The sequence below is a fragment of the Dermochelys coriacea genome, chromosome 13 (genome assembly GCF_009764565.3).
Source record: "Dermochelys coriacea isolate rDerCor1 chromosome 13, rDerCor1.pri.v4, whole genome shotgun sequence".
Classification (NCBI taxonomy): domain Eukaryota; kingdom Metazoa; phylum Chordata; order Testudines; family Dermochelyidae; genus Dermochelys; species Dermochelys coriacea.
The window spans coordinates 17,697,249-17,723,862 of NC_050080.1; the positions used below are offsets into that span (position 1 = coordinate 17,697,249).

The 26,614-nt window shown below is 45.5% G+C and overlaps 1 protein-coding gene and 1 long non-coding RNA gene across 2 annotated transcripts in view; one reads left to right on the forward strand and one right to left on the reverse strand.

The window, feature by feature from the left end:
* The window catches only part of LOC119842379 (somatomedin-B and thrombospondin type-1 domain-containing protein-like), a 35,474-nt gene extending 33,488 nt beyond the window's left edge, over positions 1-1,986 (reverse strand). The window contains exon 1 of the mRNA XM_038370413.2: positions 1,623-1,986. Within this exon, the coding sequence (XP_038226341.1) occupies positions 1,623-1,866 (244 nt within the window). The 5' untranslated portion in view covers positions 1,867-1,986. The remainder of the gene's footprint in view (positions 1-1,622) is intronic.
* LOC119842380 lies at positions 1,950-17,145 on the forward strand. Its single transcript, XR_005288726.2, has 3 exons — positions 1,950-2,483; positions 15,451-15,534; positions 16,882-17,145. It is a non-coding gene; the product is annotated as an uncharacterized LOC119842380 (long non-coding RNA).
* The last annotated feature ends 9,469 nt before the right edge of the window (positions 17,146-26,614 follow it).

Genomic DNA, 26,614 nt, shown 5'->3' on the forward strand with positions numbered 1-26,614 from the left:
TTCCCTCATAAAGTAGTGCTCCCAAAAGATCACGGAAATGTTTGCTTGAGGCAAAAACTTTGTTAGGGCAGAGCCAAATGGAGGAAAAATATGGAGCCCATGACTAGGCCACTTCAGAATACCATCTGTATGTGCATCTGACTTTTTGGAGGAAATTGCTTGTGGGAAACAGGCAGGTGATTACACCCATCTCTGGAAAAAGTTACCTCCCTGATTAAAGATTTGCACTTTGCTCTAAAGCATTTTACTGCTTGCTCCACCCACCTGCTGTTCTGAACTGCACATCAATATGAAGACACAGCTGCTCATGGGCTGGGGCTCAGAGTCCAGCCAGCTCAAATCCTAGCCTGAACCCAGACCAGACACTTATAGAGCTTGAGAGCATTCTGACTTCTAGGGAGCTGTAGCGATTTACAACAGCAGAGGCTCTGGTCCTAGAGTTCGCAATTCATTAATGAGAGGAAAGCTGGTCTTGTGATTTAAGCACAGGACTGGGACTCGAGAGATTCTTCTTCTTCTTCTTCTCCTCCTCTCGGGAATGGGTTCTTTCCCCATTTCTGTTACAGACTTCCTGTGTGACCTTGGGCAAGTCATTTAAGCTTGGGCCTCAGTTTCCCTCTCTGTAAAATGGAGCTGTTACTTCCTTACTCCACAGAGGTTTCTGAAGCGTAATTAATACTTGTAGAGGTGCTCAGATACTATGGTGATACACCCATCATTAAAATAATAAACCTCGCCCAAGTAGCCCCATGACATCCTGAAGGTTAGTTAACCCTAATCTTACATGCAAACCATAAACTTCTCATCGAACTGCTGCCTCAAACGTTTTACCTACTCTTGTTACAAGTAATGCCTAGGGTTCCTATAACTGGAGATGAGAGAAAACCAGTCTGTGTACTGTGTGCATTTGTGATGGCCTGTTTCGGGGTTTCTTCCGCACAGCCCGTTCCCTCTGTTGTTGGGGTGGGAGGTTACACACAGTAACAGGGGGGAGGGGGTGCTTTTGAAAACAGATGCACATTAAAGTCACACACGATACTGAAACGGAAAGGGAACTCGGGGCAGGTGTGGGATTGGAAACTACTTGAGCCATTTTTTTAAAAAGAGACTAGATTTCTTTCCAGTTGATGGTGCCCCTTAAACTCCCTTGGTTATTTCTAAACACCAGAAAAAGGGGGTGGGGGGGGGTGCGCTAAGGAAGACTACAAGGAGTTTATCCCAGAAGAGGCATTGCCCAGGCTGTTACTGATTTTTCAGATCAGACCAGGAGCTGCCCAGCACCACAAACCCTAAAGTCAGTAAAATCCAGGGCAAAACAACAAATATTGAGCCAAACCCTGATATTGAGCCTGAGGCGGCATGGCACCTCTTCCTGCCCCCTCCCCAGGCACTGGGGGGCTTCCAGGAGACACGTGGGTGCTCACTGCCTCGCCTTGGGACCGACGGGCAGGCGGCACCTCCCCAGGGCACCTGTGGGTGCCCGGGCAGCACCTTCAAAGTGACTTATGGGTGCGAAGTGCTCAGCACGCCCCCGCGGCTGGGGGTGCTCGGCTCCGTTCCGGATCAGCCCCGCAGGCAGCCGCCCGGCCCAGCCCCTGTGGCCGCAGGGGGCGCTCACGCACCTGGGCAGGCCCGCGGGTAGTCGTGGCAGCAGTCCATGGTGCGGGGACACGCCTGGTCGCAGTAGCAGGCGCCGTGGGATCGGTCCGGTCTCCAGCCGCTGCTGACACAAGCCAGGTCTCTGCCCCGGCAGCAGCGCCCCAGCTCGGCGCAGCCGGCCTCGGAGCTGGGCGCCAGGAGCAGCAGCAGCAGCAGCAGCCGCCGCAGCCGCGCGGCCGCCGCCAGCCAGCCGAGGCCCCGAGCCATCGCCGCGCCCGGCTCGGGAAGAGGGCAGCAAAGGCAAACCCGGGCGGGGCGGGGCGGGCCCGGCAGCCGCAGGGGTGCGGTGCCCAGGGGCTGCGGAGCCGGTGGTGCCCGCGGCTGCTCAACTCACCGTCCCCGCAACGGGCTGCGCTTTCGGGAAGGGGCGAATCCCGGGGCTCCCTTAACCCCAGCCCAGCGTCCGCTCCCTGCGGCGACTGCGCTCAGCTCCCGCGATTTAAAGGAACAAGGCGCCTGCCCTGCTGCCGGTAGTTCTGACACACCAGCCGGGACCCTCCTGCTCCGCCCCCAGGGAGCCCCCGCCCCCGGTGCTCGGCGCTGGCGCCCCTTGGACACACGGGCCCAGGCTCCGGCTCACCCTTGTGACTGAGTTTCCTCCACACAGTCCCCCTCAACGCTCGGCAGGGCGGAGGGCGGGGCTGTGGGACTCATTTCATTCACCTTCCCTCCCCCCGGGCCCGGCTTTCCTGCTCTCCTCAGCCCTTGACTGCAAAGAGTAAAACTGCCTCTGAAGAGCCCCACACCCCTAATGTGGGTCAGGTAGCACCAGGTTTCCTTTGGCCAGGGGTGGGCAAACTTTTTGGCCAGAGATCCACGTCTAGGTATGGAAATTGTATGGTGGAACATGAATGTTCACAAAATTGGGGGCTAGGGTGAGGGCCCCGGTTGGGGATGTGGGCTCAGGGCTGGGGCTGGGGATGAGGAGTTGGGGGTGCAGGAGGTTGCTCTGGGCTGGGACTGAGGGTGGGAAGGGGATCGGGTTGGGGCATGGGAGGGTGTCAGGTGCAGGGTCCGGGAGGTGCTTATCTCAAGCAGCTCCCAGAAGCAGCGGCATGTCCCGACTCCGGCTCCTATGCAGAGGCATGGACAGGGGGCTCTACACACTGCCCTGTCCGCAGGTGCTGCCCCTGAAGTTCCCATTGGCCGCAGTTCCAATACCACTCCCTGACTGGAGCACCAGTGCAGGGCAAGCCCCAGACCCTGCTCCCTGGCGGGAGCTCGAGGGCCAGATTAAAACATCTGGAGGACTGGATGTGGCCCCAGGGCCGTAGTTTGCCAACCCCTGCCTTAGGCCAACGGGAGTCACTGCACTAGGACAGAGACTGCCTTTGTGTGGGCAATGTCTAGTGCAGTGAGGCCCAGGGTTTGGTTGGGGGGACCCTACACGCTATGGTGATACAACCAGATAATAAACCCTGCCAGTATTCTAATCTATTGTAACACTCCAGAGATCTTCAGCTAGCAATGGTGATGTTACATCATATTATTATTTGTTATCTGTATGGCATAGCACCTGGGAGCCCTAGTCATGGATCAGGGAGCTGGCCAAACACAGAACCAAAAGACAGTCCCTGCCCCCATCTCAGGTTTTCAGTGCTTCAGTCCATTGCTAGAGACCACAACAGTATTTTTATTAGGCTAATTCTTTGCTATAACATACTTATATCTGTCTTTGATGTTAATACACTTTGTATTGACTTTAACCTCACAGTGGCTTTTTGAAACTTAAAGGGTATTGGCATTGGCTGCCCACAGTTAGCCAGCTCAAGCCCCAAAAAAGGGACACAAAGAATACTACCAAAAAAACATTTAAAAGACACTAATTTTTTCAGATATAACTCCAGCAAATCCAGGATGCCACTATAACCTGAGGCTGCACCATTCTCACTACAGCAGCTTGTAATAAACATGACCCAGCTGTTTACCCTGCCTCGCTGCAACAACTTTATTATGAATGTTTTGCTAGCTTTCAAGTGCTGGAGGCTTAAAGACATTAGAGCAACCCCTGTGCATTATTTAGCTATTCACTGGGGATCAGGTGGTTTTACTGTAGCTTTTTAGCAAAGGAACTGGCTTTAAATATTGATCACAACAGATGTTATTACTGGCTGTGTGCTGAACAGGGGTTTGCAAAACCCACCCACTGACTTGTTACAAGGGATTAGACTAGAGTTCTAATGGTGGGCAGAGGAATAAAGTTGCTACTTAAGAGAGGCTGCACTGGAGACATTTCTAGACATGGAAAATATTATTACAGAGCAAACTGTGAGGTTCTGAGTGCTTGGCAGTTCAGGGGACCTAGCCCCTCCCAGGAGCAGGCCTTCTGAAAGAATAAAAAGTAAAAGAAATGCTATCTTCCATATATGGCCATGTGTGGCTGTGACAGAGGAATGCGGGGAAACCAAGGAGTTGGGAAAATAAGAGGCAGCGTTGTCTAATGCTCACAGAAAGAGACCAGGAATTTAGGACTTGAGTTCTAATTCCTCCCTTTGTCACTGACTCACTATGTGACCATGGGTAAGTCATTTAATCACTCCGTACCTCCATTTACTCATCTGTAAGGCTTACCTAATCAATCAACATAAAGCCAGAGGTCCTCAGTGGCCTGGTGCATATTATGCAGAGTGGCATCAATGGAGAATAATTCTAAGGGATTTCCTCTGTCTCAGGCACTAGTGCTGCTATCTCTTCAGTGCTCCTAGTCCCCATCACACTGCACTACACATTGCACTGCTACTAAAGCTCTCCTCCTGTTCAACCATCGGTCTCAAGAACACTCTGTCCTGGCATTGTCGTTGTTCAGCTAACAAAAGCCATAAGTAAGACAGGCTCCACTGACTGTTTCGACAAGCAGCACCAAAAGCAAAGCTCAGACTGCTGGATTAGCAGAAGCTTGTTCCACAGACAACAGAGCAAAAATTTAGTTTTATACAGCTATGGGACCCAAACCAAAACCTCAAACTTCGAGGAAATTCAGATCAGGATCCAGACTTTGCGGTAGACTTTTCGCCCAATATAGCCCCCCCCTAAACTTTGCGATATTTAACCTCCAGCTCCCAATCTGAACTTTGCTGGTTGGCCCCAGCACTAGCTTTAAAGGACAAGAGTTAATTCTCCCTTATTCTGAACAAGGTGGAGACTAGCCTTGTGTGAACTTCTCATTTGAAATGGTTTTGCTCTGAAGTTGGAAAAGGGCCACATTGAGACAGGCCATGTTTTCCCTTGGCTAAACCTTGCTGAAACCCCATCAGCAAGGCAACAGGCTCCCTAATTTGTGGGCACTAGAAGTGGGCCTACTGGCCATATTTGTGAACGCCATGTGACTTAGCCCAGGCAAACTTATTGTACAGCAGAATGCATAGGTGTGCAGCACCTCAACGCGCCTGGGCCTCCGGAGTGGAAAAGCTCTTTTCCAACTTGGACAAAATGTACACAGGTCACTGCAGGGCCATGAGATGGGACCCAAAGCTGATCTTGAGTGTGGCTGAGGGTCAAGTCAAACAGTGTGACCGCTAGTGCTAGCTCCTACCACCTGTGACACTGAGAACCTGACCCGCAGCTTGGCTTCTCCCTTTCGCTTGGCTTCTCCTCTGATGCCAACAAGATAAAGTTACAGATGTTTTTCTGCAGGAAAATGGAATAGCAGGCCTGATCCAAGTCCCTTTAGGTCCATGGAGAGAGTCCAGTTGGTTTTAGTGTTGATTGCACTCTGAAAGGGCTGGAGCCAATGGACAACAGCAGAGAACAGAAAATGAGAAAGAATGTGTGTGTGAGGGTTGAGGAGAGGGGGGGAATGAGGGTGTGTGAGAGGCAGAAAGGGGTCAGAGAGAGGGGCATGTGGAAGTTGATGTGATCCAGTCTCCCTCCATAAAAGAAACAATTCCCCTATTTAGAGTCAGCTGTTCCTAATGCTTCACCTTATTTCATGGCAAAGCCTAGCAGGCCCATTCCAAGAACATGCAAGCTCTCTGCCCTTTCCACTTTATCACAAGGCAGCATGATGAGTTCACTTTGCCAAGTGGGAGCAGTTCAGAGGCAAGAAGAGTCTACAGGGGTGTTCTTGGCACTGGCTGCTGTGCTTGCCAAGCTAAGGGGAACACCAATGGGCTGTTTGTTGGGACCAAGCAAACAGCTTTATCTGCTCCTTCAGCACACAGCTGCCTTTCCTGCCAGCCTCTCGGGATTTCCTTCCCCTCTGGTTCATTTTTTCTGCCTTAATTAAGCAAGTTGCACTGCAGTGGAGCTGCCAGTGACCCAGTTCCCAGATGCTTTCACTCTCCTTTGTGAAACTTGTGGGCAGAAAGATGCTGGCAGATGAAACATTTCTTAAAAGTGGTGGACACAAAGGAACCCTTCTTCTCACTTTCACTTCTGGATAGCGCTTGGGACTGTTAATTGCTCTCCCTGGCCCAGCATCAGTGGCTTTACAGGTGGATGCATCCGCTTGTGGAACTGGAGCCACTGTGCTACAAGCAAAGAGGGTCATCAAATCCCTTCGTAAAACTCTCCTTTGTGATGATGCCTACAAAAAACTTGACAATGGTTAGGCAACTGTTGTGCAGAGAGTGCTGCCCATGATGCTGGTCAATATTGTTTCTTTGTGTTCCTCCAATCTGTTCTGTCTGTACCCATCTCTTTCTTCTGTCTTATATTTAGATCATGAGATCTTTAGGGCAGGGACCATCTTTTTGTTCTACATTTATACAGCACCTAGCACAATGAAATCCTGGACAATGACTGGAGCTGATAGGAACTACTGCATTACAAATAATAATAATCATGATGCCAAAGAGGTCTAGTAATATTTCACCATTTCTGATTTCATTTGTAACTAAAGGCCTAGGAGAGCAAACATTGCGGGGGAGGGGGTTACTATTTAAAGGGTGCAGTGCTAGAAATATTCAAGTTCACAGTGTGCCTTTAAAAATGTCTATCAGAAAATGCAAACAAGAGCAGTAAAGCTCAATTCACATTTGGATCCAGGTGAGGATTTTGAAGACTCTTGGGGCAGAAGAGGTGAAGAAGGAAGAGTTTGGGGCTTTGGTTCTGCCTGTTATAAACATGGGGGGCTTTGCAACATTCTGTTATAGATTCTGAACCCCCCCGAAGTTTGGTTCCTGAGTTTGAGCTTAGTAAAGATCTTTTAACTCTTTCCTTTTCATTCCATTGTCCATGGAGACACATTCCTCTGTTTCTGCTGATGCCATATGTGCTAATGTCCCCTGGCACTAAGTGAGGCGCCAATGCTCTCCTGTGATGCTGGAAATAATGCTTGATTAATTTTTCAGACGCAAGGCTTGGATTGTGCTGCTGCTTAGCTCATGGGCACCAATGTAAGACTGTGGCTATGTAATGATGTTTGTTCCTGCTCCCCGTCTGCCCTAGCCAAAGGGAAAGTGCAGCGGGGGTGGGAGGATAACAGGAATCAAAAGAGAGACTACACAGCTCCACACCATACTTCGCTAACATTCCCTTTCACAGAGTCAATTCTGCATGTGCTTCACTGACCTGGCAGAATAGGGAAGAGCTGGCTCCTTGCCAAGGCCAAAAGGACCGCTGGGTCTTTGTGTATGTGGCACTTGACCGTCTCTGTAATTTACTGAATGGTTTCTCTTCCCAGCTCCTTTCCTCTGCTAGTCAGATGGGGAAAAACATCCAGCTCCGGGGAAATGAGAAAGCAAGCACTGTGATCATGCTCTGTTAGCTCTACTCCATATGTCAGGGCTGGGGCTCCTTTAGAGCCATGAGTCTGAGAGCTTTTGATCATTTTCAGAAGGGTTACTCTGCTCAATCGTTGTGGGTTTAAAGAGTAAAGCAGATCACGGCTTTTTTCAGTCAGCGGCCGGAGATCTTTGAAGGGTCCCAATCCCAGCCCGCACTCCACCCCCAGCATCCTATACTCCTTACAGTCCCTCTGCCACCCAGCATTGTGATAATCTTCCCTCTGGCAGCTGCTGGAAGGAGCTGTGCACAATGCCATTCCTGGCATGAGCCAGATACACACAGGGTTCTCCCTCCCCTCCCTTCCAGGAGCTGCTCTCACGTCCCAGAACAAAGGAGAGAGCACACTGCATGTTGCACTGCTGTTACAGTACTGGTTTGACCCAAGTGAGCTGTTTATTAATCCTGAGCTAGAGCCTAGGAGACAGTTTGGTCCTGTGGTATGAGCTGGGGCTAAGTATCAAGGCTCCTAGGTTTTATTCCAAAGAGACCTGTTATTAAGAGCTTTATAGAATTACCATATTCATGTTAAAACTCCCCATGTCCTCTCCATTCCATAGATTGTCTGCTGGCCTTGACTGCAATAGAAATAGATGGGCTTGCTTTCCCATGCAACCCACTCGCAATATGAATGCATGCCCTCAAGGCCAAGCTGAAAACAAATTCAGAACAAGCCAATAACAAGGTCTTAGTGCCAAGAAGAAAAAGGATGTAGTGTGAGAAAATATCCAAGAGCAGGAATTAAGAGATTATTTTTTCTTTTGACAAACTGAAAATAATTCTCCTAAAACTAGTGGAGGTTGGCCAATTTACTTTCACACCTGCTCCTGCTCTCCCCATCTACCTTCTTAGCCCATGCACCCTGCATGAAAAGTCATAATTAAAAAAAGTGATGATGGGAGGGGTGGGAGAGGGAGGACAAAACATTTTTGAGTCTCAGAAGAGGCTTGTGATTTGGGCAAGGCTCAAGAGTTCTTATTTTATTCAGTCTGGTTCACCCAGAATGTATGTGAGAGGATTCTAAGCTCTAAGGGTGTTTAACTCTGCCTGACCTAAAGGGGAGTCTAACTCTGAACCTTGATTCGTTACTCCTTGCTAAGTATTGTTGAGATCTAGGAATGGAAGGGATCTTTGGATGGAATTATTATATTTACTTTTCTGTAAAGTGAGCCTTTGAGCCTGTGAGCCTTTATTCTGAGAAGAGATGGAGCAAAAGCTTTCACCAAGCAGGTCAGGTTTGATACTGAGCAGAAATCAGAGATGTTTCACGTAAGATTTGCCATATTTATTATTGTTCCATAAGCTCTGGTACTCTGTCTCCTGCTATACCAGATAAGATCATTGAACAATCTAATCCTAAACACCATCAGCAACAAACACCCTTCACAAATAATTGTATAAATTAACAAAAATAAACGTGGTCCTTTTCACACTAAAGGGAAATCTGGTTAGCATATCTAAGCAGGGTATTGCCCCATAAGCCTAAGAGCCTCTCACCCAGAAACAAATATTTTTTTGTTGGCCCTGCTGCATTCTGTGCCAGTTCAGAACTCCAGGCCCTGCTATGTATCGACAAGGAAGAAACAGTGCCATTACCATGTCTGTAGAATGTGGCCCCTGCCTTACTGCAAACGGGGAGAGATCACATCAGCTTGCAAGACAGCTGGATATGGGGAAGTCATGAGAAGAGGACAGCTGACTCCTGCTGCCACCTCTGCAGCCCTATTTTAAGATCAGGTTGGTCCGATATCTGTGCATTTGTTCAGTTGGATGCATGTCAACAGTTTTATTCTCAGGATTTAGAGCTGCAAGGTGCCGCAAAGAGAATCTTCATCCGGGTGGAGGCAAATTACACAAGTAACTTTATAGGGAAAGCAAACAGCCCTCACTGATTTCAGCTCTGCTCTCAGCTGTGAGAACATCAACATTGGCCAGAGAAGCACATGGCCAGCTCATTAATCCAGAGCGACTCTCTCTCCCAGGACTCCAGCAATGAAGACTTGAACACCCATAGCATACCAAGTTTTATCCAGTCTCTCTGCCTCTTCTTCTCTTAATTACAACACTGAACTAGACTAGTGATGGTACAGGTGTGGGCTAGAGCTGGGTGAAGCAGGACTCTGTATAGCAAATAACTGATTCAGTTCAGTTTCCTCTGTCTTTTGTTCATGAATTGGAAGAGAAGGGGGGATTCATCGGTGACACTGGACATCAAGGAGTCAAACCTGCTGCTATCAGAATCAGTGGCCAAACTCTCATTGTCTATAATGAAAGGCGGAGCAGGTCCAAAGTGGTCGACTTTATTTTTAAGTACATAAAATACATTTATAAAGCTTTTAGTGGTTTCTCTGATGCCCCTTTTGCTCCCCACTAGAGCAAGACCAGAAGCAACCTGTTTATTTGGAACTGGCACATTTCACACCCAGACTAAAGCTTTCGCTTTCTGCTTTGTTTCTCCTAAAGAATCCAGTAGAACCTCAGAGTTCCAAACACCTCGGGAATGGAGGTTTTTCACAACTCTGAAATGTGCATAACTCTGAACAAAACCTTATGGTGGTTCTTTCAAAAGTTTACAACTGAACATTGACTTCCTACTGCTTTGAAACTGTACTATGCTGAAGAAAAAAGCTGCTTTCCCTTTATATTTTTAGTCGTTTACATTTAACACAGCACTGTGCTGTATTTGCTTTTTTTCCCCCAATCTGTGTTGTCTGATTGCCTACTTCCATTTCCAAATGAGGTGTGTGGTTGACTGGACAGTTCATAATTCTGAGGTTCTACTGTATATTAAAAAGTCTGAGAAACTGCCTTTAAAAAGTGCTGCCCCCATGAGCATTCCAGGTCAGAAACTACTTTCTCCTAACTGGAGGAAAAGCCATTGGAGAGCCACTTTTCCAGTGAAAGCTGGAGTTTCTGCATACTCACACTGGGATAGCACTGGGTCACTACCTGTTCCTGGGTCATACCCAACATTGCGAGGTGTTAGCAGAGAGTTTTTCCGAGCCCAGAATAACTCTAGAACACTGTTCAAGTAGGCCCGGTCACACTCTTCTTGGGAAGAGGGAATAGATCACTCAGTATCCCCTGTGTCATTGTCACAGGCTCCCTATTCGTCTCCGAGACTAATTCAAAAACACTCTGCTGGTTTTCAGAACTCTCCATGGACTTGCTCTTTTTTGCCTCTCTAGCATCCACATAATCCTCAGCACCTTGTTTCAGTTTTTATGGTGCATTTACAGCCAGGGGCCAGTCTAGCTCTAGGCAAACTATGCAGTTACCTAGGGCAGCAGATATGGCTCAGCCAAATCTGCCACCCTAGGCCTCTTTAAGGAAATACTTGCAAGTTTGCACTGGCTCAAGTCCAAGCCCCTTTTATGTTTTTGACATATGACAATTCGTAAGGTTAAAATGCAAAAGCCAATATCTCCCTCCTTTAAAACGACTCATGAAGCTAAGCAAAACTTCAGGATTTTCTTGCAATGAATTATCCTGAAAAGACAATGAAAAATGGTTCTTGAATGAAGCATGGGCTTTATTTGGGATTTAGAGCTGTACCTCTGTGTGTGTTTCAGGATAAATTAGTCCAGACAAAGCTAATGAAGCCATTCAGTTATTTGTTTATTTACTGATTTTTCAGGGCCAGCTGAATTGGCTTATCTGAAGGTAGCAAGTGCAGAGGACTGTCATACACAAATTCCAGCTGCCAACTTCAGGCTTTGACTGATCTCTAGATTTCCGAGCTTCTTATCCAGTTTCTGAATGCAGGAAACAACTATTTGAGGGTATCATTATATATTCAAACCCTTATGTTCACCCAGTTATACAACTTATCAAATATTCACCCCCAGATTATCAAGGAAAGAAAATCAACACAAAGGCAATCCTATCATCATACAGGCCCTGGGTCAGCATAGTGCTTAAATGCATATTTAATTTTAAGCACATGCTTAAATGCTTTGATACATCAGGGCCATCATCCATAACCTCATTTGGTTGCCGTGCAAGCTGCCGAGGAAAGCAATTACATTTAAAATAAAACGACCTTGATTTTAAGTTGCCAGGGGAAATAATTACATCCAGCAAGAAATCTTGGTTTTAAACACAGCTATTCGGTAACTAAAGATACAGGCCATTAATATCTGATTGATCCAGGCAAGGTTTTGAAAATACTTGGTCAAATGTATGTAGATTACAACGAACTGTAGAATACGCACTTTAAAACAGAATGAATAATGTCAGTTTCTTAGCATCTGAGGAACTGAAAAGCTTCCCTTTATAAAATAGCAAAATTAGGATCAGATAAAAGGTCTTTTAGCATCATGAGCTGTCTCACGTGGGCTTCAGTGAGAGTTGGATCTGCATTAACATTAATTATAATAATAGATCTAATGTTAGTTCCTCTTCACCCCCCAAAACATATTAAAAATAAGTAATTTTCTGCAATAAATCCCAGGAAGCCCTGATTTTCACAGACTCACTCTCCTCTGGGTTTGCCAACCTTCTCCTTTCTAATACAAGGCCTGTATATAAGAATCACGACCTTTTGTGGAACACTTACTGGGCTAAGTCCTAAATCAGGCCTCAGTTGCCATTCATGCAGAACTCTGGCTAAAGTCAGATTTTCAGTGAACTCTCACAGTTTTTGACAATTCAAAATGAAAAGCAAAACCCTCCAATGTCAAGGGTTTCATATTCTTAGAGAGTGGTTGCATAGCCCTGGCCCCACACAATGGTGCTCACTGCAGAGTTTTGCTAGGGTAGCAAGAATAAAGTAATTGTAGAGGACATAACGAAGTCAAATGGCAAAATGAAGTGTAACAGAATCTTAGCAAGCACCGGTCCAGCAATGATAAACCCCCAGGAAACGACTCATATACAGGTACAGAATGAGAAATCTGGAACTCCCAAAAAACTGACAATGGTTTTAGTTATAACTTGTAAACAGATAGAATAGGGAAAGGTAGCAAAAAGATTTGATTCTCCTGGACTGGCCCATTTAGATGCTGTTTGGGGCCCTGCTGCACAGGTGGTGCTGGATTATTGTTACACCCAGGTTGTCTAGTCATATTTACTTTGGCCTTCTGAGAGTGCAACTCGTAGATAAAATAAGGAGGTCAGAGGAGAGCACCTGGTTTAATCTTTAATACACAGAGTTCCTGTGGAGCCCACAAAGGGGGAGGAGTGCCTGTGCTCTGCCTGTGTTTGTTTACCTAACTCAAAGGAGCAGCACATGGCTTCAAGGGGTCAGAGAGTTCTGGTGACACCTGCTTCCTAAATGTCAATTACCCTTTTCAAATGTTTCATCACAGTGTTAATAGGGCCTGATCCTGCAAAGTCTTTACTATGCTAGCAGCAGGGCCGGCCCACAACATTTTGGCACCTGAGGCACGGCGCTCAAATGACGCCCCCATGCCCCCTCGCTTGGGCCAAAACTTTGAAAGGTCTCTTGTGCCCTCCTTCCTCCAGCACAGCACTTCACCATCTCTAGAGTAGAGAGAATACACATGCATCAGCAGCAGATACAATTTTCTACACTCTGGGTCCTAGTGGTGCCCCCCACAGTCTGGCACCTGAGGCAACCGCCTCAGTTCGCCTCATGGTAAGGCCCACCCCTGGCTAGCAGCCCTTATTCATACATGTAGTTCCATGGACTTTACTGGGTCTCTACTTGTCTAAGCCTTTGCAGGTCTGGACGCAAAGCAGAGAAGTGACCTTCCCATGGTCGTAGCAGGTTTAGGATTAAACTTGGTCAGGAGTCCTGATTCCCATGCCCATGCTCTAGCCACTGAACCACTCCGGCTCCTGTGGCTACCCTCTCATTGAAGAGGACACTATAACAGTAGCCACCAGAATGACTGTAGACTCACCCCCATCCTCTGACCGCACTTCTCAGCTGCTGCCCTGATGTAATCTCTCTCTGTATTTGTAATGCAACCAGCAAGACACTATCTAGACACTGGTTACAGACTCAATTTCACGGTGAATGTCTGAGGTGGGCCTAGCTCATTTCCCTTCCCTTGTTTTAGCCTTTGGATCCTATAAATGGACTCTTTTGGCCATTTGATTAATGGAGCTGATCCTGTGACAATGTCTTTGGGATCCATTCTTTTAAATGAATGGTTTCTGTAGAACTGTGTTCTACTCCATGGGAAAGGGCTACCACAGCAAATCCAGGAACTAAAAACCATAGGGGATGGTGGTGGTGGTGGTGATAGAAAATCAGCCAGGACGCAGCAACCCCCACAGAGAGGCACCACATTCTGGCACATCTCGCCTAGATTTGTTACAAAAAAAGGACTTTGGATAATTGGCCTGAGGTTAAACTGACTCAGGTGCTGCTTTCTGATCCAGAAAATGCACAGGACCTTCTGTCCAGACAGAGGTCCCCAATCCCTGCAGAAGAGTTAGAAGGACTTGACCTACCAGGGCCAGAGAAAACTGTCGGGTGACTCTGGTAAGCTTATTAGTATGCATATAGGAACTTTGATGGGGCTTTATAGGTTTCCTCTGTAATACAGTCACTTTAAGAATAAATGTGCTTCCTTAGAAAAAGCTGTGTGGTAACATATAACTGCAGGCCATACCCTGGAAATAGTCTCTGGAGAGAAAGCAAAGGGCAGACATTGACCCTTTAGGCAGTCTGGGTTACTTGGGAAATCACAGTGTAGGCAAGGATTGTGCAGCCTTCAGGAACCCCCAGTCAGGAGGGTGTGAGACATGGGTCTTCACCCAGGAGAGGTGAAGGCTGGGAACCTAACGTGGGTGCCCTTGGGTGAACCACAGGGAGGGAATGCAGAGACAATTGCCCTGAACTGCGACAGACCCTTGTAAATCAATAAAAGCATAGCTGAGCTACACAAGAGCTGAATGCTTATTTGTCAGCCAAGACACTGCCTGCATGAAGATCAAGGATGGCTGTGACATGGAGTTGATTAAACCTGTGAGCTCATCTAGGTGAAATTTACCTTTCCACTTACGTACAGAACATCCTGTCTTCAAATTCTAGTAGCTGAGAGAAATTCAAGTGCAGCTGCTTACGGTACATTCAGTATTCACAGATGCAGTCTAGGCAATGTGCACAACCTTGAGTAGCAGCATAAAATTACACCAGATTGTGAAGTTTAAAAAAAAAAAAATAGGCCCTGCTCCAAACACCAAACCCCACTGAAGTCAACAGAAAGACTCTCTTTGACTCCATGGGGCTTTGGAGTCATGTGGTGGTGGCGGGAAGAGGGGAGTGTGGGAAACAACTCAGAGGAGCTCATCTAGGGAATATGCCAGCAAAGGGTCCTGTATTCTCTAACCATGACTGCATTAAGGAACTGAAATGAAATGAAATAAGAGATAGTATATTTCTTCCCCATGAGGCCCTCATCTCGACCAGGGCCTTCAGGTGCTATTGCAATACAAATAATATGTAATAATAATGCAGATGGGAGGAATGAATAACCACCTGTACAAACTAGTCTACTATATAATATTTTTCTCAGCTGATACAACTCACTACATTGGCAGAAATAGCCATGCTTATTTTCTAAAATGAAAGCAGAAGCAACCATGGACTTAACAGATTGTTAGTCAGTCGGGTGTTTTGTTAGATTTTGCAGTTTTGTATTTTCTTAGAATAAGCAAAGTTGCCATGTATGCCATCAGTATATGCATTTTTTTATACTTTGCAGTTTAGGCAAAAGAAATAATTATTTCATTGTGGTTTTTCATGCTGGGGGGAAAACTTGAATTTCTCTCTCTCCTCCAAAATTATATTAAACTTTTATCACTTCAACTCTGTTCAGCTGGTTCCAGGTTTAAATTATGGGGCTCCAAATCAAAGCTTTATTTATCTATTTAACCTCCGTCACCACTGAACAATATTAATTTCACAGCCTGGGCTCCTTTTAGACTCACAAAAAACGACAGTAAAAATTATAGCAGGAAAGAAAAAAATCTTGTAAATAAAAAGAACGAGACAGAAAATTAAGTGTATGGAAAATAGTTTTCCTCCCTCACTATAGCTATGTGTTTTATTCAAACAAACATTTAATTGGTTTTTATTATTATTTCTTGCAGTTGTTATAACAGGCGGCATATGAAAGACCTCTTCATGGAAAGATGTAACAAGAGAAAAGTTTAGCTCTACAAACAATTCTGCAGGTGGATATTTTCTGGGGTTTGCATTCGTAGGGATGGGGTAGGGGTCTGGGGAGTCCTTTATTTGTGGTTATTAAGGATAACTGAAGGTGCAGCCTTCTGTTGGTGACACTTAGTTGCTGTGGAGATTACAAATTCACAAACAGAAGATACTAGGATTTGGGTGATGGGGGGAGAATGCCATGACCCCAAGCCAATCTCTCCTGCTGATCAGCCAGAGCAATACTGCTGAACAGCTTTTGGCAGCCGTTTTAGGCCCTTGATCTTGTAACTAGCTCTGCATAGGCAGAGTACTGAGCCCCAGGGAAGTCAATGTGTAGGGGTGCAGAGGCCCACCCACACAAAGCCAGTTGCAGGATCCATCCCTTAGATTTTAAGATCCTTGAGACAAGGACCACAAGTTTCCTATGTGTTTTCTACAGCAATGAACTCAAGGATGATTCTCTCTGTATCCGTCTGTTGTCTCCTGTTCTATAGTTGATCGTAAGCGCTTTGAGGCAGAGACCAACTTTTTGTGCTGTGTTGTTAAAGCACCTACCACAATGGGGCCCTGGTCCATGGCTCCTAGGCACTACTGCAATACAAATAAATAACTGTATTTACCACAAGTTGCTCATCAGCTGGCGTCCTGCCAGTGGAGAATCCAGTTGTAAATGCCATGCACTAAGTTTTGAGTAATTGCTCAGTGAATTGAGGTAGCTTTATATCCCAGAGCATCATGTCAAAGAAAATTCACATACATTTTTATTGTCTCTCTTTTTCCATAGAATTAGATTTCTAGGCAACCTCCCCAATCCCTCCCTTATCCTTTTCTAAATGCAAACATACTATTCATTTCTGTTGCTACCTTTAGCACAATATGAGCCTAACACTGTCTGGAGCGGAGAGCCTTAAAGAAAACAGCCAGAAGACAGATTTGAATAACAAAAGGGGTCACTAGACTTTAAATAATTACATTTTAAAAGAATTAAGAACTTTTAATAACATGCTAAATGAGCCCAAGAAATAGGCCTTATAACCCAAAAATCACATTAACAGTATCACTGACTGGCTGTAATTCTCCCTTCTAATCTCTGCTGATAAGGGAAATACTGCTGAATAGCATCTCATATTGTCAATGGGAAAAGAGGGTGGGGAAAGCCAGAGGAGGAATTCACTAGCACCGTGTGGCAGAAACAAGAGAAATCTATTTGTGAAATCCAAGCAGAGTTTTAAAAAAATCATATTTGTAATTTTGCTTAAAATGCTATAGTACAAGCTCTGCAGAATATAGTGTAAGGAACAAACCTTTGCTGGAAGTTAGATGAAGGAAATGTGACTTAAGACTTTTCCAACTCTTGTTTTCATTAGACAAAGACCTTGATGTTTGCAGCCATTTGACATCATTCAGCCATCACTTCTTATGACTCAGGGCCTGGGGATGATGAAATGCTAAGACCCACTGCACAGATTTCAAAGGCTGAGCATCCAAGACCTTCTCAAGAATTTGGATTCATATAATGACTGAAAATCTGACAGCTGTTTGCCAGAAATGAATTAGTGGTTTCAGCCCAGTTCATATCAGATATGTGTCCATGTCACAAGAATCACCACCACAATAGGCACTGAGGCCCATATAATGGCATTTAGGGGCCTAACTACCCTTGACATTTATATCAAGAGGAGTTAGGCCCCTAAATACTCTTGAGGATCTGGGCTTAACTCTCCCCCTTGTTGTAAGCAGCCTAGACCTGGAAACCAAAGGACTCTAGTGATCGCTCTAGGATAGGCTGAGGTACACTTTTACCAGCGCTAAGATTCACTAACACCCCCACACACACACGTGTGCGCAATTAATTTGGATCACATCTTTGGAGATTACTTGATACAAAAGAGATTGCAGGTCATCTGCTCTATCTGGACCTCTGCTTTCTGCTGAAGTGGAAAGGGAACAGCTTTAGTGGGCAAGTCACTCAGGTAGACTTGGTGAACAGAACAATGATTTCTGCTCCATGTGCAGCTAATCACCTCCCTCTCCACCTCCAAAGCACTCCAAAAGCACTTCTCCTGCCAGTTTTCTCAATTTTACCTGCCAAGTACAGAACACAAGCCATAGCATCAATATTCCTTTTGCAAAAATGCATGCACAATCACACACCTAATCTGCATGCAAATCAGACAATTGCACATATAAATTACCATAACTGGCCACTTGCACGTTCAATTATAGGGATCAGCAACCTTTGGCATGTGGCGTCAGCTCACGCCACTTCCCGCAGCCCCCATTGGCCTGGGACGGTGAACTGCGGCCAGTGGAAGCTGTGATCAGCCGAACCTGCAGACGCTGCCGGTAAACAAACCGGCCTGACCCGCCAGAGGCTTTCCCTGGAGGGCCACATGCCAAAGGTTGCCGATCCCTGAATTATAAACAGTCTTCCGTGCAATGAGGGAAATGATTTCCAAAGCAAATTAGGTGCAGAACTGGGTAGACATCTTTGCATGGGGAAAATTTTGAATATTCTGGTCAATTTATTAAATAAAGAAACACCTGCCTTGCTTAGTTTAGTGTTTCAGCTTGTCTTGTGCATCTGAATGATATAGTTTATATCCAATTTCAATTGTAAGTTCCTTGGAGCAGGGACTACATCCTCTAGTTATATTTGTGAAATGGCCACTATCTTGACTGACACCAGAGAATGAACTGGAGATCTCTCGAGCTGAAGCTAAAGAGCCAGGCACTGTAGCTGGGAGCTGTAACAGATTCACATCATCTGTGGTTTGGGAGGTAGACACATACCCCACACTGACCAGCTGGTTACATTTGCACAGCACTATGCACTCGGTCACAGCCTTCAGCATGTAACCATCCACTACTCCCAACTCAACTTACCCATTTTAACTGAACTCCCTGGGAAAGTCCATATGCTGGGAAATCACAGAGTTGGTGGTTGTTATTATTTTTAACTAAACAAGACAAAAACAAAACAAGGAAGTTTGCCCCCTAGGGTTTTTCCTCCTTCACATGCTCAGTGCTCTATTAATAACAATGCTCTGAGCAAGATGACATGATGATTACAAAGCTGCTGCTAAGAGGCCAGATCCGCTATTACACCAAGGAACATTTTATTAGTTCCAAATCAGAGGAGGAACTGTTCTCTACATAGCTAGTGAGCTCCTTGTTGATCCAGCTTGCACATTTTCCAGTCAGGTTCTGCTCTCCATAACAGCAGCATGAACCTGGACTCACACCAGTGTACAAAAGCACTGGCCCGATGACATTTATTTCCCTCACTGCACTGTTAAGCACATTCTTTTTCTGAATAGCTTTTTGGCCATAAGCCTTCTGAGCCACCCCGTTTCTACAGCAGGCACTAACGTTAGAAAAAGCTAGACCACAAACGGCGTTTTACCATCCTCTGCCTACTTTAGGTCTCATGGACAAAGGGCGCCATGTAACACCACATCTCTAAGGCTGCCCTGAACTGAGTCACAACTCTATCAGCACGGCTGAGAACCAAGGCACGGCAGGCATAAACAGATCTGACACAACATCACTATTATTCACATTGCTCCAACTCCTGAGGTCCCAACAGCTGGCGGAAGAGAGCCAAAGACAAAGAAACTGCCACAAGTTGCTCCTCATAGAAGTTGCTCATCAATCCTTCTGGCAGAGGGTTCTCTCCACAGGCCAACCCCCACAATGCCTCCAGATCCACACAGATCCCAGGGAGAGGGGGATCTGCAGGAGGCTATGACTCTCTGTGAGGAAGCCTCATGCCTCCACCCTGGTTCTGGGTCTCTGGTGGCCTGACTCTGCAGCATGACTCCAATAGAACAGTGCTAATGGGGCTCTTGTCTCTGACACTTCCCTGAGGGACACCCCCAAAAGGCAGATTCCTGCTGCAAGTTCCAAAGGGCTGGTGAGGAGATGATCTGTATCTGTCCTCTATCATCCTGCCCTCTCCTCTCCCAGACCACTGTGGCCCTCCACACAGATCCCAGGAGCCACGGAGCAAAGTGTGAAGAAGAGGGAGGAGAATATTGCAATGAAGTCAGTCAAGCCCCATTCTAAAGGGAATGAGGGAGATCCCTTCAGTATAGGGATCCTGGGGATGGGGGTGAGAGTGTGATTTAAACACTCAGTTTTTCATCAGTCCAGAAAACTCCCCAGGACTCCAATAGCAGCTTGACTTGAATCAGAACCGAGTAAGGGTTTTATTACAGCAAAGAACTAGCTTTCCCTCATATCTCGCAATTACACCAGAAACTGACACTTGAAGAGCACAATCTCTTCCCTGGAGGGGAATATGTGTTTTCAGCATTGCTGTAAGGAATGAGACACGTGGAAGAGCAGGATGCAACTCCCTGGATGCTCCCCACCTTCCTCCTAATGCAGAGAGGGTTACAGTGCATCTCGAAAAGACACTGCAAGAAACTTGCTGGTAAATTCACACGCGTGCACACAATGCATGGAGAGAGAGAGAAGGAGAGACGCTCACTGGAGAAAAGGCTGCATTGCACCTCACAGGAAACAGCCCCCACCATCCTTTGTGCCTGGCACATCCTATTTGTGCAGCATCCAGAAGCTGTCTAATTTGAAGCATAAATGTTAAGTAATTGATATCCTGCCTCCTCTTCTCCTCACTGCCATGTTACTCTGCATACTTTGGGCAGGATTAGGAGACATGCGATAGCCTCAGTGAAAGTCAGCACATGATGTCCTTTTACGGTAAAGAGCAGAAAGGGGATTTATTTGTGTTTGCTGCATAAACATGCAGGCTGATCTCAGCACTGCCCTTATCTCAGTGGGTATCCAGCTTATACAGAGAGTGCAAAGCAGAACAGAGCATGCATAGTGAGATCTGCTGGACAAAAACTCAGGTCTGTTTGAGTGCAAACACGTTCATTAGCTGCTTGGGCTTTAGCCCAGACTGCACATAACTTCTCATTCTGATTAGCGAGCACTAACTACTCCCCATGCCAACATCTACGTGTATTTGACTTAAAGCCAGTAACCTCACATGTGGGCACTGCATGCTGTGCATGAAAACTACTCCGGCCCCAAGCGGAGTAAACGGATCAGTGGAAAGGCTGGCAGGGAATCTGCTTCACAGAGCTGAGAAGAGAGAAAGGGGCCCCGGTCAAAGCCAGCAGCAGGAAGAGACATGTCTCAATTCACTGTCACTAAACAACCTAACGGCAGCCCTTGTGTACCACAGGCCTCTTTCTATGGTGTAACAAGTGAGTTCAAAACCAATGAGAGGCAATAATTGCTCCTGGTCTGCTTGACAGCTTTTGTCTCAATGCACTTTCCCTTAGTCCTTACAGCAACATAAAACGTTGCCATGGCAACATAAACTGCTGACTTAATGAAACTGCTCAAATGGATTCCTTTCTAGATCTCCGGGAAAATCAGAGCTATAAATAAATGACTGTAAAAAGCAACTGTCACCACACAACCAATGCTCAGAAAATGTTTGCTTTCAAACACTGGTGTCAGGTACCCAGCCCCGGAGGCCCGAACCACACCTGCTTGAGGCATTTTCTCAGCCCAAAGGCAGATTTCACAGAGGGCAAACTTTCCTGTAAAAAATAAAATAAAATAACAGTAGTAGGTTTCTATCTCTTCTGGGTGATCAGAAAACCTTTGAAATGTGAACTGTATGCAAATCAAATGTAACCAATGCAGTGTTGCCTTCTTGCAATTACAGATGGCCTGAAATAACATCTGTCAGAGAGATGTCGGCTATGCCTTTTACATCAACAGGGGATTGACTCTTAAGTCTAGCACAAAAGCCAAGTATTCCTATCATTGAGATGTGCAGCTGTTTATGCATTTGTCGCCATTGTGTGAGTGAATCAGGTAACTGATGTGCCCACGGTCGAATAAACAAAGGGCAGAGACAGTAGTGACCCTGAAAGTGCGTGGGACTGTTTTTCTCAGAGTGATTCTAACAAAACGTTTCCTTATATCTAAGGGTCATGCTCTCTCCTCTTTAAGCGCAAGCCTTCCCTTATCAGTGGGAGAGCCCAGGACCAAAAGCACAAGCTTCCATCACCTTTGAGCTGAAAGAGTTATTTTGAACAGTACGTATGTAGCAGACTGCTAACATTGTTGGGGCCAGCCACACCAGGGAAATATGATCAAATATGCCAAGCCAAATGTATATACTGTACCTGCTGTAGGCTAACTAGTGGGTACCAATGTGCAGCTACCAGGAAATGAGTTGCAAAAAAACTCCATAGAGTCAATCAGGACCACCATGCAAAACTCACGCATTGTACATCACCACCCTGTCTGGGAGCAATGAGAATAGCTCTTGCCCTTCATCCATGGATCTCAAAGTCCATCTCTCACACTCATTAAGCCCTCTACCCCTTACTACAGCTAAGTATTATTGTGCCTACTTACACAGTAAAAAAAATTGACCCTGCTGCCAAAGGCAGCAGCGCTGAGACAGTCTAGAACAGTGGTTCTCAACCAGAGATCTGAGGCCCCCTGGGGGGCTGCAAGCAGATTTCGGGGGTCCACCAAGCAGGGCCAGCATTAGATTCACTGGGGCCTAGGGCAGAAAGCCAAAGCCCCACCACTTGGGGCTCAAGTCTAAGAAATGCAGCTTCATGGGAGTCCCTGTGGCATGGGGCCTTGGGCAATTGCCCTGCTTGCTACTCACTAACCCCATCCCTGGTTTTTATATGCAGAAAAACAGTTGTTGTGACACAGGTGGGCCACGGAGTGTTTATAGTATGTTGATGCGGGGGTGGGCCTCAGAAGGAAAAAGGCTGAGAACCCCTGGTCTAGAAAACTCTTCAGCTCTGGTCACCTTTGCACAGGAAGGTTACAGTCACCCCTGGGAAAGCAGGTGCAAAGTAAGGAAATGAGGACAACTCCTGGCTTTAATAATATTTGTTTGGAGGAAAGGATCAAGACACTGAGCTTATTCTCAGTGGCGCAGGAAAGACTTCAAGGTGACCCAATAGAAGTGTTTGGAATCATGCAGAACAAGATTGAATGACAAGCACAGTGAAAAGTCCAGACGCCCCCAGGGGACACTGAAATAGAACAGGAAAGAAAGAACAAATGATTCAGGCAGGTGGAGAACAAGAGCCTGATCTTGGTTACTCCCAAGTGACCTCAATGAAGCTAATGGAGCTACTCCAAATGTACACCAAGGTCAGAGTCTGGCTCATAAGGTGGTTTTTTTTAACTACAGCTATTGAAGCAAAATTACAATGAAATAGAGACAGCCTATGAACCGGTTTATGAAAAATCAGTTCTGTGGAGGCCAGATGATCAGCCCTTTGCAGCGGTTCTCCAGTCAGTAGGTGGCCCTATGGCCCTGAGGAACAACTCCCCTCCTATCTTCCACTCCCTTAGCATTTCTCTATCACCGGTTACCTGGGCTGGAGGTAGGGGTCAGTGTGGTCCTATAGCTTAGGATCTGTGCTTTATGTACAGAGAGATACTAAAAGTCAAGGCCATTACAGCCCTCTTTTCAGGAACTGAGAATCTTTTCCCGTGATGGATATTTGGAGATAAGGATGTATTTTTTCTTGCTGGTAGATCTGGGGCCTATTCGTGAGAATCCTTTTACATTTCCCTTTTGAAACCAAGCTTATCACTGTTCAGAATGAAGAGAATTAAGTCTTTGTTATAAGAAGGATGGTAATGGTCTGTGGATCCTTTCACTGGTGTCACTGGAGCAAATCCAGCCCAGTTCAGAAGCGATCAGCAATTATTACAATCTGATAGTTGCTGGGCGGTCTATGGTAGTCATTTTCAACCAGGGGTATGCTTACCCCTGGGGGTACATCAACTCATCTAACTATTTACCTAGTTTTACAACAGGCTACATAAAAAGTACTAGCAAAGTCAATAAAAACTAAAATTTCATACAATGGCTTGTTTATACTGCTCTATATACAATACACTGAAATGTAAACATCATATTTATATTCCAATTGATTTATAATGATATGGTAAAAATGAGAAAGCCAGCCATTTGTCAGTAACAGTGTTCTGTGATGCTTACAAATATCAGACATAAAAATACAAAAGTAAGTAGTTTTTAAGTGAGGTGAAACTTGGGGTTATGCAAGACAAATCTGACTCCTGAAGGGGTACAGTAGTCTGGAAAGGTTGAGAGCCACTGCTCTTTGGCATGTGACATTAGGGTGGTGGGCTCAGCCCTGTTCCCAGGCTCCACATCACAATATGCAATTAGGGCCAACTCCAATCAATGGAAAGACTAATGGGAGTTGGATCAGGCCCTAACTGGCCCCTTGTTGGTCGCTTCAGTAAAGAGGCGGATACAGAGAAGCTTTAATTTTTGTTGTCTGTGCTTTGTGAATAAAATGAGTTTTCAGAGTAGCAGCCGTGTTAGTCTGTATTCGCAAAAAGAAAAGGAGTACTTGTGGCACCTTAGAGACTAACAAATTTATTTGAGCATAAGCTTTCCTGAGCTATAGCTCACTTCATCGGTGAGCTCATGAAAGCTTATGCTCAAATAAATATGTTAGTCTCTAAGGTGCCACAAGTACTCCTTTTCTTTTTGTGAATAAAGTGAGCGTAACAGTCTCTGGCCATCTAGCTGACACTTCTCACCACTGTTTCACTCCCTATACAGTATTTTAAAAAAAGAAAAGGAGTACTTGTGGCACCTTAGAGACTAACTAATTTATTTGAGCATAAGCTTCCATGAGCTACAGCTCATTTCTTCGGATGCATTCAGTGGAAAATACAGTGGAGATTTATATACATAGAGAACATGAAACAATGGGTGTTACCATACACACTGTAATGAGAGTGATCACTTAAGGTGAGATATTACCAGCAGGAGAGCAGGGGGGTGGGGGTGAGGACACCTTTTGTAGTGATAATCAAAATGGGCCATTTCCAGCAGTTGACAAGAACGTCTGAGGAACGATGGGGGGTGGGGTATAAACATGGGGAAATAGTTTTTACTTTGTGTAATGATCCATCCACTCCCAGGCTCTATTCAAGCCTAAGTTAGGAATCCAGTTTGCAAATTAATTCCAATTCAGCAGTCTCTCGTTGGAGTCTGTTTTTGAAGTTTTTTTGTTGAAGAATTGCAACTTTTAGGTCTGTAATCAAGTGACCAAAGAGACTGAAGTGTTCTCTGACTAGTTTTTGAATGTTATAATTCTTGACGTCTGATTTGATTTACGTTCTTGTCAACTGCTCGAAATGGCCCACCTTGATTATCACTACAAAAGGTTCCTCCCCCGGCTCTCCTGCTGGTAATATCTCACCTTAAGTGATCACTCTCATTACAGTGTGTATGGTAACACCCATTGTTTCATGTTCTCTATGTATATAAATCTCCCCACTGTATTTTCCACTGAATGCATCTGATGAAGTGAGCTGTAGCTCACAAAAGCTTATGCTCAAATAAATTTGTTAGAATCTAAGGTGCCACAAGTACTCCTTTTCTTTTTGCGAATACAGATTAACATGGCTGCTACTCTGAAACCTAGTATTTTAAAAGACACTGGCACTGGGCCTTGATGTGCATCCTGTGATAAAAGGGAGAGTCTTCTCAAAGTGGCACAGCCTGGGTTGTAAACACCAGCAAAAAGCTACAAAATACTGTGGGCACCTCTACCTTCCTCCAGCCCACCCACCCATCCATCCACGATGGTGTCAGCAGCGACCACTCCACTGCATAAAGCAAACCTGGGCAGTAGCCATCAAGAGCTATCAAGAGAATTCACAGCAAATAGCAGGGGAAGCTGACGTAATTTTTCCCATGGCAAATGGTGACAAAAGACAGTGCATGCTTTTTAGAATATGCTTATCCATATGTGCACAATGGTATCATTGTCAGGCCCTGCCTTTTTCTTTTAAAATAAACACCTAACAAAGGCCCCAGTTTACGATGGCACCTCAACTTTGCTCCCTCCACACCTGCACTCTGAGCCACGAGCACCTGCACGCACAGATGATTTCACATGCAAGGCCCCTTTGTCCCAACATGGGGATGATGCACGGGAAACACTATCACATGTACTTGCCACTGTTTGAATCTGCCATGGGCGCACATACAGGTGTCGTGCACAGAAGTGTTTGCAGGTGTAAAATCGTATGCATGCAGGTGGCAGCTGGTGTGAGGGAGGGGAAAAATGGAAAGTGAACGTGGGGCACAAGTGTTTGTATAGCGCCTCGCACGATAGAGCCTCAGTCCCTATTTGGGAGCCCTTAAGTGCTATTCAAACTCATAATAAAAACATAGGCCTAAAGATGTGTTTAAAAGCAAAGACATCAGAAAATTCAGCCCCAGAGATGTATTTTAAAAGGATCCTGACTCCTGTAACCCACAAGAAAGCATTTACAGTTCTTCATTGCATGGATAAATGGTTGACATGAAACCAACGTTAGAACACATTTGCCGTGGCAAAGGGAAAATGAAACTTACCATGCACAGCCTCCAGAGCAGCCATCTAACCATTTTTCAGTTTAAAAGAATCAACTGAGCAGCAAGGAAAGGAAGAGGCAAGTCAGCATCATCAGGTAATTAATCAGTTGATCAGCTGAAAACCAACAAGATGTTATGACAGTCAAAAGTATTTGTTGATTGCACTGTGCTCCACAGTCAGACCTAGATCTCTCCTACAGCAATCACAAACTATTATTGCCTAGAATACAGTCTGGCCTGTCAACACAACTGATGTATCAGAAGCTGATAACTATTCAATTTATCACTCTCAGATTAGAGATGGAGCTGGCAGGGGAGGGAGAAGGGAGAGAATGCTGCAATGAATAAATAGTTCGTGCTAACCCATCAGCTAATACTCCTGCACAGCTGAGCTAGGATAGGCTCTACAAATAATATTATAATCAGCATATGGCCAGAAAGATTATAGGGTCTTTGGGAAAATAAATGTTAAACCACTCATGGTGTATGGGGAAAAAAAGTAAATCTATTAAAAACAACATCAGACGGAAAGAATCTGTGCTTATTTCTGGACCCCAGACCCTATCCCCTAACGGCACCAAGAAACAGATCTGTTTGAGAAAAGTAAACATTTGTTTAAAAATAGGAACCAAGTGAGAGACTCCAGATTGATTTTTTTTAAAGTTATA